General features: G+C 48.2%; 1 protein-coding gene across 1 annotated transcript in view; it reads left to right on the forward strand.

The window, feature by feature from the left end:
- hhip (hedgehog interacting protein) overlaps positions 1–15,565 on the forward strand; it is a 50,655-nt gene that overhangs the window by 9,513 nt on the left and 25,577 nt on the right. Inside the window, exons 3-5 of the mRNA XM_071407494.1 lie at positions 281–425; positions 3,968–4,169; positions 13,675–13,826. Coding sequence (XP_071263595.1) covers positions 281–425; positions 3,968–4,169; positions 13,675–13,826 — 499 coding nt within the window. The remainder of the gene's footprint in view (positions 1–280; positions 426–3,967; positions 4,170–13,674; positions 13,827–15,565) is intronic.

A 15,565-nucleotide genomic window follows, 5' to 3' on the forward strand; every position in this document is an offset into this window, starting at 1 on the left:
GCCTGTCTGGCCAAGCGTTTCTTCACTTGTTCAGCCCAGGCCGAGCCAGGATTCGGTTTGGCTCATTCAGCACAACTCTAAAAAACAACTGTATGAAGACTTAAGGAACTAAAGCTGCGTAAACATGAATTAAGGGCGACTAACTAGGAGGGGATTTAGCTTCAGCTCGCTGGTAAGTTGGATGATGTTGCATCATGGTTTGAACGAGGTGTGATGTCACTTGAATTGAATCGTCTTTCTCTGCCTGCGGGCCGTTGTCTGTGTCCATGGTATTTTTCAGAGCTGTTCCAAGCCGATGTGGATGAGTTCTGTCAATACTACGGACGGAGGGACGGAGGCCTGTGCTTCCCAGATTTCCACCGAAAGCAAACACGGGGACAGGACTCCAACTACTTGGGAGATGAGAAAGTCGAAGACATCAACAGGTTTGTAACGTTTCACTTTCAAAATCTCTTTTACTTGTATACGTTAGGAAGAGTGCATTTAAGGTATGCTTTTTAAATATTGAGTTAACCATCCAAAAAGAACGCTTTCAGTGAGTTGAGGAAAGAGAGGCCATAGTGTGTATCGTGGCATCTCCACACTCTGAACCCAGTGTGCCACTTTGACTGGCCACCACCACCGGTCTCGCCCTAGGCGATATGTACTATGAACCAGGGTCATGGGAGACATGCCAATGCCAAGCCTGGATAACCCCCCCCCCCCCCCTTTACCCGTCACCCATCTCTCCAGTCATCACCAAAGCCTGCCGTTTGTTCAGGGTGCATTGGGCCAGGCTTTGGCCACACAATGGAAATGCTTACCCAGCAGGCCAACCCTCCCTCACTGCTAGCTAGCAGTACGTCATAGACAAACTTTCACCTTTTTTTTGTCTGCTCCGGTGGAGAGAGCCTCTGAGCTCCCCGTCCCAAATGGCACCCTATTCCCTACGTAGTGCACTAGTCCTGTGGGCCCTGGTGAAAAGTAGTACACCATATAGGGAATAGGGTGCTATTTGGGACGCAGACCCGTTCTAGCCCCCCTGACGCGAGCTGAGAGCGATGCTGCTGGACATGTGACCAACTGACCGTCCTGCTATCTCGAGCCGGACCAGACCAGACCAGACCAGAGAAACTATGCTGATGCTGTCTGTCTATGATGTCTAACTAAGTGCTGTCTGCATTCCTGGGGTTGATGGGGTTCTACTCTAGTCGTTTCTAGTAATGACCCCTTGCTATGCTAAAGAGCACTGTAATTGTAATTGCACTGAACTCTAGGATGGATGGCCGGGATGGCCGAGGAGAGATATAGAGCTTCTGTTGGCAGCCGCTCATCTAAAGGGAGTCTTGTTGAGCTGACTCTCCCCTTCTCATCTTCCGCCTGGGGCCGGCCAAGAGATGATGAGCAAGGAGAGAGGGCCAGGTTTTAACCACCGATGTCATCTAACATCGTACGTCTTAATCAGACCTCCCACTTCAAAACTGGCCTGAGGGAGAGAGCGAGGCAGAGAGAGATATAGAGAGAGAGAGCTAGGGAGCGAGAGAGAGAGGCAGAGGGAGAGATAGAGAGAGAGAGAGCCAGGGAGCGAGAGAGAGTGGCAGAGAGAGAGAGAGAGCCAGAGTGAGAGAGAGAGAGAGAGCCAGGGAGCGAGAGAGAGAGATAGAGATAGAGAGAAAGAGAGAGAGAGAGAGCCAGAGTGAGAGAGAGAGAGCGAGCCAGGGAGCGAGAGAGATAGAGAGAGAGAGCCAGGGAGCGAGAGAGAGAGAGAGCCAGAGAGAGATAGAGAGAGAGAGAGCCAGAGTGAGAGAGAGAGAGAGCCAGGGAGCGAGAGAGAGAGATAGAGAGAGAGGGCGCACATCTGCTATGTGTATGAACTTGACACATGCGTCACGATGACAGCATAGCACCAGACAGGAAACTGACGGGGCGAGATAACTGAACTGACACCCTTTTTCCTCCAATGAATATCCATCCTTCACTCAGACTCTCAATGGCAAATTACGCCCAGCGATTGGGAATGTCTTGAAACAAGTGTGTGAGAAGCGAGAATCAGCGTCACCGCCTTCATGTGTTAGCTAGCCGTCGCGATGTTGTATAATGGAGTTTGAATGTTCTGTTTCCCACATCAAATGTGAACTGGGGTTTTCCGCAACACTTGTTGCACAGCTGGAGACCCCTCATCCCCCATTTAAGCATTGCTCCACTAAATTCACCCGTGGAGTGACGTATGTATGTGTGTGTGCCCAATGCACATGAATCAAAGTCATTGCCTATGGAAGTGTCTAAACTCTTACTCAACCCTTCCCATCGTGTCATGCTATTGCTTCACTCTTACTTTGTAAATCACTCGTATTCATTTACTGTCAAGTCAACTCAATCAGTGTATGTATATTGTGGGGGGTATTTTCTGTTTTTCCTCTCTCTCTCTCTCTCTCTCTCTCTCTCTCTCTCTCTCTCTCTCTCTCTCTCTCTCTCTCTCTCTCTCTCTCTCTCTCTCTCTCTCTCTCTCTCTCTCTCTTCAATTCAATTCAATTCAAGGGGCTTTATTGGCATGGGAAACATGTGTTAACATTGCCAAAGCAAGTGAGGTAGATAATATACAAAAGTGAAATAAACAATAAAAATTAACAGTAAACATTACACATACAGAAGTTTCAAAGCAATAAAGACATTACAAATGTCATATTATATATATACAGTGTTGTAGCAATGTATAAATGGTTAAAGCACACAAGTTAAAATAAATAAACATAAATATGGGTTGTATTTACAATGGTGTTTGTTCTTCACTGGTTGCCCTTTTCTTGTGGCAACAGGTCACAAATCTTGCTGCTGTGATGGCACACTGTGGAATTTCACCCAGTAGATATGGGAGTTTATCAAAATTGGATTTGTTTTCGAATTCTTTGTGGATCTGTGTAATCTGAGGGAAATATGTCTCTCTAATATGGTCATACATTGGGCAGGAGGTTAGGAAGTGCAGCTCAGTTTCCACCTCATTTTGTGGGCAGTGAGCACATAGCCTGTCTTCTCTTGAGAGCCATGTCTGCCTACGGCGGCCTTTCTCAATAGCAAGGCTATGCTCACTGAGTCTGTACATAGTCAAAGCTTTCCTTAAGTTTGGGTCAGTCACAGTGGTCAGGTATTCTGCCACTGTGTACTCTCTGTTTAGGGCCAAATAGCATTCTAGTTTGCTCTGTTTGTTTGTTAATTCTTTCCAATGTGTCAAGTAATTATCTTTTTGTTTTCTCATGATTTGGTTGGGTCTAATTGTGCTGTTGTCCTGGGGCTCTGTGGGGTGGGTTTGTGAACAGAGCCCCAGGACCAGCTTGCTTAGGGGACTCTTCTCCAGGTTCATCTCTCTGTAGGTGATTGCTTTGTTATGGAAGGTTTGGGAATCGCTTCCTTTTAGGTGGTTGTAGAATTTAACGGCTCTTTTCTGGATTTTGATAATTAGTGGGTATCGGCCTAATTCTGCTCTGCATGCATTATTTGGTGTTCTACGTTGTACACGGAGGATATTTTTCTCTCTCTCTCTCTCTCTCTCTCTCTCTCTCTCTCTCTCTCTCTCTCTCTCTCTCTCTCTCTCTCTCTCTCTCTCTCTCTCTCTCTCTCTCTCTCTCTCTCTCTCTCTCTCTCTCCATCTCTTCCTCTTCCTCCCCCCCTCTCTCTCTCTCCATCTCTTCCTCTCTCTCTCTCTCTCTCTCTCCCTCTCTCTCGCTCTCTCTCTCTCTCTCTTCTCTCTCTCTATCTGTCTCTTACGCTCACCCTCTCTCTCTTTCTCCTTCTCTCTATCTATCTGTCTCTGTCTGTCTCTCATGCTTTGTCTCTCGCTCTCTCTATCTGTCTCTCACGCTCACTCTCTCTCTCTCGCTCTTTCTCCTTCTCTCTCTCTCTTTCTCCTCTCCATCTCCCGCCTTCCTTTCCTCTCACAACGGGATTATCCGTCGGCGACCCTTGACCTTTCGTTCCTCCTCCGTCTGCCCAGGAAGCACAAGCACAACTGCTACTGTGCCCAGGTGGTGTTGAGTGGGCTGAGGCAGCCAGTAGCCGTGGTGCACTGTGGGGACGGATCCCAGCGCCTCTTTGTCCTGGAGAAGGAGGGCTTCGTCCGGGTGCTGACCCATAACATGGAGCTGCTGAAGGAGCCTTTCCTGGACATCCACAAGCTGGTGCAGACCGGACTCAAGGTCAGTGAGGAACACAATACGCATCCCTAATGACACCCTATTCTCTACATAGTGCACTACTTTTGACCAGGACCCATCGGGGCACCTGAAGACTGCTCCAAACTCTAATTCACATATAAGCGATGGTACTTGGTCGCCCCGGGTCTTCCCAATGTAAATGTACCTTAACACCAGTTTTAACACCAAAACGGTTTACTATCAATGTAGCGAGCGGACACAGAGGGAAAGCAACACTTACATGGTTTTATTTATGTGTTGCAAACATTGAGGAGAGGGAGAGAGAGTGGAACACAGTCTTGGACACTCCTCAAACATTTCTACTTCTAAGACCTACCTCTCTCGTCTGATAATTCCGACCAACCAAGACCCTTCCTTCCATACTTAACCCCCCCCTGGAGTCTGCTCGCCAGTCCTACACTTCATTAAGCAATTAAACAAAACCATCAGCTATTCATTAATTGTCCCAACACGGCTAACTCACACGTTGTCATCTTTCAATGAGCTTAGCACACACGTTGAGAACATTGCTAATGTGCTGCTAATACGTATAAGGTGGATAAATGGCTTTTTAAGTGTTACTCTGTACTCTCCCCCACCAAGCTGTTTCCATATAGGTTAGCACTGTACAATCCCACAAGATGAAAAACGATCAGACTAACACGTCACTGGCCAATACTTTATTTTGATAAATGGTGTCGTATGATATGATTTCACACAGCAATAGCCCCTCTCACAACAGTGGAAGACCAGCTGTATCTGTCTTTTAGTGGTCAACCCTGTCTGCACCATATCTCTCTCTCTCTCTCTCTCTCTCTCTCTCTCTCTCTCTCTCTCTCTCTCTCTCTCTCTCTCTCTCTCTCTCTCTCTCTCTCTCTCTCTCTCTCTCTCTCTCTCTCTCTCTCTCTCTCTCTCTCTCTCTCTCTCTCTCTCTCTCTCTCTCTCTCTCTCTCTCTCTCTCTCTCTCTCTCTCGTCTCTCTTTCCCTCTCTTTCCCTCTCTCCCTCTCTCCCTCTTTCCCTCTTTCCCTCTTTCCCTCTCCACCCTCGGTTGCTAAAGAAACATCTGGTGTCTGTCGAGACCGTTCTAATAACGAGGGGTCTAAGGAGATGAACTGTGTTCACAGTGCACAAACACACGAGAAGTACTCGTCACCCGTCCCTCTCCGCTGCAGTTTCCTCGAGACAGGAAACCATTGGCATGTCTGGTACTTCTGAAAAGAATTAGCACCTATCTGACATTTACTCACTCAGTCTGGTCTGCTCTGACCTCCCACATCATCATGGAAATCTAACTTCCAGAGAACAGGGGAGGTGAAGAGGAGAGAGGGGCCTGGAGCTGGGGCCTGGAGCTGGGGCTCGGGCTGGCTGGCCTCCCCCTGAAAGATATGTTATACTGCCGTTTGGTTTGGAACCTTCTCCGAGAGAAGAGGGAGAAGAGAGAAGAGGAGCAGCACACCCACGAGAGCGAATCAAGAAGAAATACAATCATCACCGCCCGCCAGCCCGCCTGCTCCTCCGTAGCTTTGTGTTGGCAGAGCCTCTGGGCAACAGTTGAATAGGAAGTCGTCTTTTTTTTCATCGACGTCGTCTTGGAAGCCGGGGAGAGGATCGGTGTAGTGGAGCGGTATTCTATGTAGGCATCATTTCAACCTCAGTAGTGTGCACCATAGACATGCAGCGTCAGGTCCAGTAGTTGGAAACATCATCTTTATAGCCGTGTAGGATTGTTAAGCTTTTGAAATGGCCTATAATTTACCATGTAATTTCAGGTTCAGTTTAAATTTCTCACCTGCTAGGACCTGTTAATGCTATTGTAGCTCTTACCACATAACTTTACATGGAGACTGACTGTTAGCTATGTGTCACAGACAGGATTGGGGTCAATTCCATTTAAATTCTAGACAATTCAGGAAGTACAATGACATTCCAATTCTCTTCAACGCTTTTCAATGAAGAACATTTGGAAATGGAATTGTAATTCGTTTTTTCTTTTCTGAATTGACTGGAATTGAAATGGAATTGATCCCAGCCCTGCTCACTGACAGTTACATCAAGAGCTGTCGCAGAGAAGGAGTACTGATCTGGGATCATCTTTTCCCCTGTCCATGTAATCAAAGTCATTATGTGAGCTAAAAGGCAACTCTTAATACATATGGCCCCTGATGATGTTTATCCGTATCCAAGGCGATAGCTGTAGTTTTTGAATTTGAGAGTGAACTGATAGTGTCCAGAGATAGGGAAATGGGGAAGAGGAGGAGGAGGGGGCACACTTTTTGGACAGGAAGTTTATCTATCACGCATGCCTCCCACCGTTCCTTTAGAAAGAGGACAGCGGAGATTACAGGGAGTGAAGCGGACCCCAGCGAATGGACATGCAAACAGGCCCACAGGGAGCCCAGGACGACCCTCCTGCTGTCTTATCATCATTAAACCTAACTGCTAGCGGATAAAACAATCATTATGACAATTAGAGAGCGGCTAGAGAACCGGCAGGCCGGCCGGTAGGCCCCCCAGAGTCCTATTCTGTGATGTTGGCTGTTGGCTGCTACAAGACTCTGGCCGCACGGGGCCCCCAGCACCAGGGGACCAGGGGGGCTACTAGGGGGGGGGGGGGTCTTCCAGAGGGGGCTACCATGGGGGGGCTGAGGTGTTTACTCACTGCATCAACAGGACATAGTTCCCTCTATACAGATAGAACACCCAGGAGCCTCAGGGGAAGTGGGAGATGAGAAGGGGGGGCTGGAGTGAGACTCACTGAGAGGGGAAGATAAGGGTTTATCATTGCCCTGGCTCCCCTAGCTGCCACATGCTATGATTGTAATGTTCTGTGGTTCCTTCTGCCGGCCCGGCAGATCCCCCCCCCCCGTGACAATTAAGATGACCCGCTCAGACACAATGCTGCCGGAGGGAGGGAGCAAGGGAGGCTCTCCTTCTCCTCTCCATTGCACCGTGGGTGTTCCCTGACACCCAATCTCCCCTTCCCCTCCTGTCATTACTTGATTGTGTGTGTGTAACGCACTTGCTGGCGTCCTCTTCCCGGTAGGAAGCCTGCTAATTCCGTCATTCCCTGTCACCCCTTCTCCCACACACAGAGTCCTCTCTCACAGAGTCCTCTCTCAAACTTGCCCTGTTTGACATTGTTTCTGTCCATCTGTCCCGGAGGTGTCACAGTCACCATCCTCCAAGCCCATTGGATCAGATACTCTCATCTCTAACAACTGATTGACTGATTATGTTTCCCAGCTGCTTGGTGATTAAACGGAGGCTTACGCCACCACTGCCAGGCTGTGGCTCAGATGTGGTGAAGGCGGCTCGGCGGGCACGGTGCGAAACCGTGTGGCACAGTCCTGATCAGGGCGCTGTTGTCTTTACGACTCGTCACTACCAACTGTACCACACGGCGTGTCCAGCACATCTCAGCTCAGTACCAACACCTGATAGTGTCATGCTGACTATGAAGCCATCACGGCGCGTTAACTGAGGTGCTCAGACAGTTAACTTGTTTTGGGTTTTCTGTTTCAAGCGGGAACCACTTCCAGATGCTGTTGAACGAGAGAGAACGCAGCCCAACGTCCATACTTAATCTCCCTGTATCCAGCGGAGGCTGACAATATGCTGGCTTTGATTTCATTCATGGTGACACATTGCCTATGTGCAAATAGAGCGACGCCGTTATTGGTTGCTTACATCAGCCAGCTGCAAAGGCAATGGGGCGAAAGCGGTTTGGAATGAAGACATCTGCTTTGAGCAGTGTGGGTTCGCCTAACACTCTTATTGAAGTGTGTTAGCCTGTGTGACAGGGCTAGGGGCGCGGACGCGCAATAAAATATATTCACTGTGAGACAAATATCTCATGCTGTGTTCTTGTGCTCTGTCACACTGCATCTACAGCTGTTGGGCTAACTCAACCAGAGAGAGCAGAGGTTCCTCTCAGACTGTCAGGCTAACTCAACCAGAGAGAGCAGAGGTTCCTCTCAGACTGTCAGGCTAACTCAACCAGAGAGAGTAGAGGTTCCTCTCAGACTGTCGGGCTAACTCAACCAGAGAGAGTAGAGGTTCCTCTCAGACTGTCAGGCTAACTCAACCAGAGAGAGCAGAGGTTCCTCTCAGACTGTCAGGCTAACTCAACCAGAGAGAGTAGAGGTTCCTCTCAGACTGTCAGGCTAACTCAACCAGAGAGAGTAGAGGTTCCTCTCAGACTGTCAGGCTAACTCAACCAGAGAGAGTATAGGTTCCTCTCAGACTGTCAGGCTAACTCAACCAGAGAGAGTAGAGGTTCCTCTCAGACTGTCAGGCTAACTCAACCAGAGAGAGTAGAGGTTCCTCTCAGACTGTCAGGCTAACTCAACCAGAGAGAGTAGAGGTTCCTCTCAGACTGTCAGGCTAACTCAACCAGAGAGAGTAGAGGTTCCTCTCAGACTGTCAGGCTAACTCAACCAGAGAGAGTAGAGGTTCCTCTCAGACTGTCAGGCTAACTCAACCAGAGAGAGCAGAGGTTCCTCTCAGACTGTCAGGCTAACTCAACCAGAGAGAGTAGAGGTTCCTCTCAGACTGTCAGGCTAACTCAACCAGAGAGAGCAGAGGTTCCTCTCAGACTGTCAGGCTAACTCAACCAGAGAGAGTAGAGGTTCCTCTCAGACTGTCAGGCTAACTCAACCAGAGAGAGTAGAGGTTCCTCTCAGACTGTCAGGCTAACTCAACCAGAGAGAGCAGAGGTTCCTCTCAGACTGTCAGGCTAACTCAACCAGAGAGAGTAGAGGTTCCTCTCAGACTGTCAGGCTAACTCAACCAGAGAGAGTAGAGGTTCCTCTCAGACTGTCAGGCTAACTCAACCAGAGAGAGTAGAGGTTCCTCTCAGACTGTCAGGCTAACTCAACCAGAGAGAGTAGAGGTTCCTCTCAGACTGTCAGGCTAACTCAACCAGAGAGAGTAGAGGTTCCTCTCAGACTGTCAGGCTAACTCAACCAGAGAGAGTAGAGGTTCCTCTCAGACTGTCAGGCTAACTCAACCAGAGAGAGTAGAGGTTCCTCTCAGACTGTCAGGCTAACTCAACCAGAGAGAGTAGAGGTTCCTCTCAGACTGTCAGGCTAACTCAACCAGAGAGAGTAGAGGTTCCTCTCAGACTGTCAGGCTAACTCAACCAGAGAGAGTAGAGGTTCCTCTCAGACTGTCAGGCTAACTCAACCAGAGAGAGTAGAGGTTCCTCTCAGACTGTCAGGCTAACTCAACCAGAGAGAGTAGAGGTTCCTCTCAGACTGTCAGGCTAACTCAACCAGAGAGAGTAGAGGTTCCTCTCAGACTGTCAGGCTAACTCAACCAGAGAGAGTAGAGGTTCCTCTCAGACTGTCAGGCTAACTCAACCAGAGAGAGTAGAGGTTCCTCTCAGACTGTCAGGCTAACTCAACCAGAGAGAGTAGAGGTTCCTCTCAGACTGTCAGGCTAACTCAACCAGAGAGAGTAGAGGTTCCTCTCAGACTGTCAGGCTAACTCAACCAGAGAGAGTAGAGGTTCCTCTCAGACTGTCAGGCTAACTCAACCAGAGAGAGTAGAGGTTCCTCTCAGACTGTCAGGCTAACTCAACCAGAGAGAGTAGAGGTTCCTCTCAGACTGTCAGGCTAACTCAACCAGAGAGAGTAGAGGTTCCTCTCAGACTGTCAGGCTAACTCAACCAGAGAGAGTAGAGGTTCCTCTCAGACTGTCAGGCTAACTCAACCAGAGAGAGTAGAGGTTCCTCTCAGACTGTCAGGCTAACTCAACCAGAGAGAGCAGAGGTTCCTCTCAGACTGTCAGGCTAACTCAACCAGAGAGAGTAGAGGTTCCTCTCAGACTGTCAGGCTAACTCAACCAGAGAGAGTAGAGGTTCCTCTCAGACTGTCTGAGATAAGTGCCCTGCGGATGATAGATTAGCTCTTACTCCTACTGTTGACTCCCTCTGAGAACTGAAGCGCTGAAGCTGAAGGAGGGGGGGCAGAAATGTTAATCTTACTATTATCCTATTTATGTAATGGGAAGAGGAACATACGCTGGAATACGTCAAGGGAAAGTTCAGTGAAAGTCGTAGTTTATCAAGATGGAGTCGTAGACCCAAAACATTACTCTGTTGGCCGACGTGTCGTGTGATACAGGAAATTGCCTGGCTGCCTCCTCCATTATAAAAGTGGTTTTGCATCCAATCTGATTGGGCTGGGTGGTTTGGTCTCTTTAGTTTTTTCTTCTCTCTCCCTTCGTTATGAGACTGAGTGATCTCTGGTCTAAGCTCCGACCTTGTCATAGGATTAATGTGTGTTAACAGGTGGAGGGGGGGGGGGATTTGACTTGGCTCCCTGGTTTCATTGTGCTGGAGTAACCAGGGGGAGGTGGGGGGCTGAATGAGTGTGAACATTTCAGATTGCCTTTGAGGTAAAAGGGACTGCATTGTTTTTCTCCAATCAGCTCTCCTCGTGGTGGAATGTATTTTTGTGGGGATTGCCAGAGCCAATGAGGATCAAAAGGCGCTGGGCTAACAATACAGGGAGCCAAACCATGCATCATGGAACAGAAAGGCAGCTGCCTGGCGGGATTGGAAACGGTAGCCACTCACTATGCTCCGCTCCCTGCTCCGGCTCCCCTTCCACAGCTCTATGGAATGCTGCTGATGTTCTGGTGAGAACTACAACTCTGCCTCGCCTGGCTCTTGACACCAAAAAAACGGCCAAAAACGGAAGAATAAAGTCCGGCCTACGCTGTGAATCTGGAGGCAGGTGTTGGTGGAGCATCAACAGACAGACAGACAGACAGACAGGCACAGCCCCGTGAGATTCCACCAGAACCCACTACCACACTGGGAGGAAGAATGATGGTGGTCGTAAAAAAGGAGGGAGAAGGAGAAGAGCAGTTTAAGGAGAAAAGGAGGGAAGCTTGTTTTCAAGTCAAGGCGTTGAAGTGATTTGTGGTGGGCCTGACAGAGGTGTCACGATGACATCATCAATGGCCATTGTCCCCCCCCGCTACGAGGCTTTGTTCTCCCATGACCACAAAAGGAGGTGGTCAGAGGACCTGTAGGAAGCTAGTGGGAGGAGCTATAGGAGGATGGGCTCATTGTAATGGCTGGAAAGGAATTAATGGAACAGTATCAAACAGATCAAACATATAGAAACCCTGTTTGACTCCGTTCCATTGATTCCATTCCAGCCATTACAATGAGCCCGTCCTCCTATAGCTCCTCCCACCAGCCTCCACTGCAGTACACCCAGTACCTCTCCTCTAAATAACCCCGCACAGTAGAGCTGGAAGCTGGTGAAACCTCACTTTGTTTATATATTTTAACTGGAACTAATACTCAACACGAACACTTCAAATGAGCTCTTTTGTCTATCACTTGGAGCAGAGCTGCCTACTTACGTTGTCAACAATATGTCTGCTGTAGCTTTGGCAGTAATTTGATAGCGATCCATCTGCCAAGGTATTTTTTCTCTTCTCCTAATCAGGAGTTAAGATTGAATCGGCCTGTGTCCCAAATGGCACCCTATTCCCTATAGGGCTTGGGCCAAAAGTAGTGCGCTATGTAGGGAATAGGGTGCCATTTGGAACTCAGACCTAGTTTCCAAGTGTTTGTTTCTTATGACCTGGTGTTAGCTCTGCTGCCGTCCGTATGCCTTCTGGTTATGACGGGCAGTCATTAGCGAGAGAGCTAATATTTCAGCCCATTTACCGCTGCTGTGTTTTAGTGGTCTTTTAGCTGAAGATCAAACGGCTCCTTCCTTTTGGAATTCTTGTCTTGACCCGCTCCTTCCCAGTGTTTATGTGGGGAATTCGGGTCACTGCATCCCAAATCTGACATATGGGTCAATAATTTTAAGGTGAGGGACGGGAATGGTTGTCTGTGGCAAACTAGAATCATCTCCCACTCATTACTGTCAATGTGCAGTTTATTGGACTCACTACCAACCCCACATAAATCCTGTTATTTTGAGCAACATGGAGTAGTTCTCATAAATTCTCGTCGAGAGGAACTCTTATTTATTCGTCAACGGTTGCATTTTTTTTATCTTAACGGCGGTATTGAAAGGACCCCGGTGTCGGATCACTGTAGGCCTGGCTCGTACGGAACAGGGCTGCCGACACGGACATCACATTCCATTGGAATGTTTGACTGGGTTCTGCCCTTCGCCGTCCAAACAGTTTCTGGGGGATCCAGTACACTTGAACCAATTTATGATCTGTGTTGCTTGGCCTGTGACCCGGGGCTACACCTCTGCTAATGCCTCCACACTGTAGGACTAACGGACTAACACAAAGGCCAGACCTCCTCGCTCTCTTTGCCTAAATTCCTTTTTAAATATTTTGAGAGGGAATTCCAAGAGGTTGACGCAGGCAGATCGGCTTTGATTCTGGCTGATGTTGATGCCGCTGCTGGTTCGCCTCCTTCAGTGAGGTAGCCATTCTAGGGGGTTTTGAGGTCGATTTTTTTGCATCCACGCCGGCCAGCATCAATGCTTCTGTTATTGAGGGAGGAATGGGGCTTGAGCTGTTTTGGAGAGGGGGGGACAACAACATACGGCCAAAAATGTAAGGGGGCACGTTTTAAACATTGTTAACACCTAAGCCTGGCATTCTGTTCATTCTTTTGTTAAGAGAGGGAGAGAGAGAAACACAAAGACCTGATTGCATTGCCTAGGGACTGAAACGCTATAGCTGCTTATTACAGCTAACTATGATGGGAGGACCACCAGAGTTGTGACTGATGTAGCTGCCTCCGGGGTGAGACAAAGGTTTACGTATTACACAAGCAATTTAGATGGTTTCTAAACATGTTGCCAAGACACTGGGTGCTGGCAGCCCTGTCCTTGTTTAGGTTCTCTTTCTCTTCCCCCCTCCATCTCTATCCTCAAATTTTGCATGGTGCGGGGGGGGACGGGGGGGACTGAAGGACTCTGCACTTTTGTGTTGTCTATGAACTACGAGTGAGCTAATAAATTCTTTCAGCCACTCAGCATAGCATTCACGGATATCCCCCAAAGATTACACACACAAATCACCGGACAATGGAGGCCGCCGGGATGGCCTGGGCGTCGCAGGGGCCCCGAGGACAAGCTGGAGAGAGAGGGCTGGGGTGGGGTGGGCTGGAGGGGGATCGAGGGGGAGCACTGGCTGGAGTCAAATGTTTTATAATGGTTTGTAATGCAGTAGTCAATGAGGGCGGTAGTGGAGGTACGGTATGTGGGGAGGACAGAAGAGGGGGATTCGGTTGGGAGGGGTGGGCACTGGGTATCTACAGAGACCAAGATGGAAGGAGACAGAGAGAGAGAAGGAAATATAGTGAGAAAAGTAGAGAGAAAGAGACAATGTGGAAGGTGGTTGGCTGTGGGTTATGGGTTGGCTTTGACTTTAGTTACTACAGCACAAGCAGCAGAAAGAAAGAAAGAAAGAAAGAAAGAAAGAAAGAAAGAAAGAAAGAAAGAAAGAAAGAAAGAAAGAGTAGGCACATAATTAACTTGTTGGTCCTTTGTGTTTGTCCTCTGACTGCAGGCAGGAGATGAAAGGGGTCTGCTAGGTCTCACATTCCACCCCAATTACAAGAAGAACGGCAAGCTGTACGTCTCCTACACCACCAACCAGGAGCGCTGGGCCATCGGACCGCACGACCACATTCTGCGCGTGGTCGAGTACACCGTCTCCAGGTAACTAGTGGAGAAACCCATGCCAAACATTTACCATTTACAGTTCAACCACTGATAATACAGAGACGTCCTGCATGTGGTCGAGTACACCGTCTCCAGGTAACTAGTGGAGAAACCCATGCCAAGCATTTACCATTTACGGTTCAACCACTGATAATACAGAAATGTCCTGCATGTGGTCGAGTACACCGTCTCTAGGTAAAATCTGTGAAATTACATTGAACCAAAGTTGAATAAACGTTGAATTGACATCTATGTCCTGCGGTCACTGTCTCCAGGTAAAATGGGAGAAACCAAACCAAACCACCCCCTAGATACATTCATTGACCACACATGGTTCAACCAATGACGATGCAGAAACAAGCAAAGCCTAAATAAGATGGATTTCAGTGTCGATATTCCCGAGATAAATGTTTGTAGGTATAAAGTAGGGCTGGGAATTGCCACCTCACGATACGATATTATCATGATACTTAGGTGCCGATATGATATTTATTGCGATTCTCACGATTCTATACAGTGGGGCAAAAAAGTATTTAGTCAGCCACCAATTGTGCAAGTTCTCCCACTTAAAAAGATGAGAGAGGCCTGTAATTTTCATCATAGGTACACTTCAACTATGACAGACAAAATGAGAAAAAAAAATCCTGAAAATCACATTGTAGGATTTTTTATGAATTTATTTGCAAATGATGGTGGAAAATAAGTATTTGGTCACCTACAAACAAGCAAGATTTCTGGCTCTCACAGACCTGTAACTTCTTCTTTAAGAGGCTCCTCTGTCCTCCACTCGTTACCTGTATTAATGGCACCTGTTTGAACTTGTTATCAGTATAAAAGACACCTGTCCACAACCTCAAACAGTCACACTCCACACTCCACTATGGCCAAGACCAAAGAGCTGTCAAAGGACACCAGAAACAAAATTGTAGACCTGCACCAGGCTGGGAAGACTGAATCTGCAATAGGTAAGCAGCTTGGTTTGAAGAAATCAACTGTGGGAGCAATTATTAGGAAATGGAAGACATACAAGACCACTGATAATCTCCCTCGATCTGGGGCTCCACGCAAGATCTCACCCCGTGGGGTCAAAATGATCACAAGAACGGTGAGCAAAAATCCCAGAACCACACGGGGGGACCTAGTGAATGACCTGCAGAGAGCTGGGACCAAAGTAACAAAGCCTACCATCAGTAACACACTACGCCGCCAGGGACTCAAATCCTGCAGTGCCAGACGTGTCCCCCTGCTTAAGCCAGTACATGTCCAGGCCCGTCTGAAGTTTGCTAGAGAGCATTTGGATGATCCAGAAGAAGATTGGGAGAATGTCATATGGTCAGATGAAACCAAAATAGAACTTTTTGGTAAAAACTCAACTCGTCGTGTTTGGAGGACAAAGAATGCTGAGTTGCATCCAAAGAACACCATACCTACTGTGAAGCATGGGGGTGGAAACATCATGCTTTGGGGCTCTTTTTCTGCAAAGGGACCAGGACGACTGATCCGTGTAAAGGACAGAATGAATGGGGCCATGTATCGTGAGATTTTGAGTGAAAACCTCCTTCCATCAGCAAGGGCATTGAAGATGAAACGTGGCTGGGTGTTTCAGCATGACAATGATCCCAAACACACCGCCCGGGCAACGAAGGAGTGGCTTCGTAAGAAGCATTTCAAGGTCCTGGAGTGGCCTAGCCAGTCTCCAGATCTCAACCCCATAGAGAATCTTTGGAGGGAGTTGA

This window comes from Salvelinus alpinus, chromosome 6 (genome assembly GCF_045679555.1).
Source record: "Salvelinus alpinus chromosome 6, SLU_Salpinus.1, whole genome shotgun sequence".
In the NCBI taxonomy this organism is placed as follows: domain Eukaryota; kingdom Metazoa; phylum Chordata; class Actinopteri; order Salmoniformes; family Salmonidae; genus Salvelinus; species Salvelinus alpinus.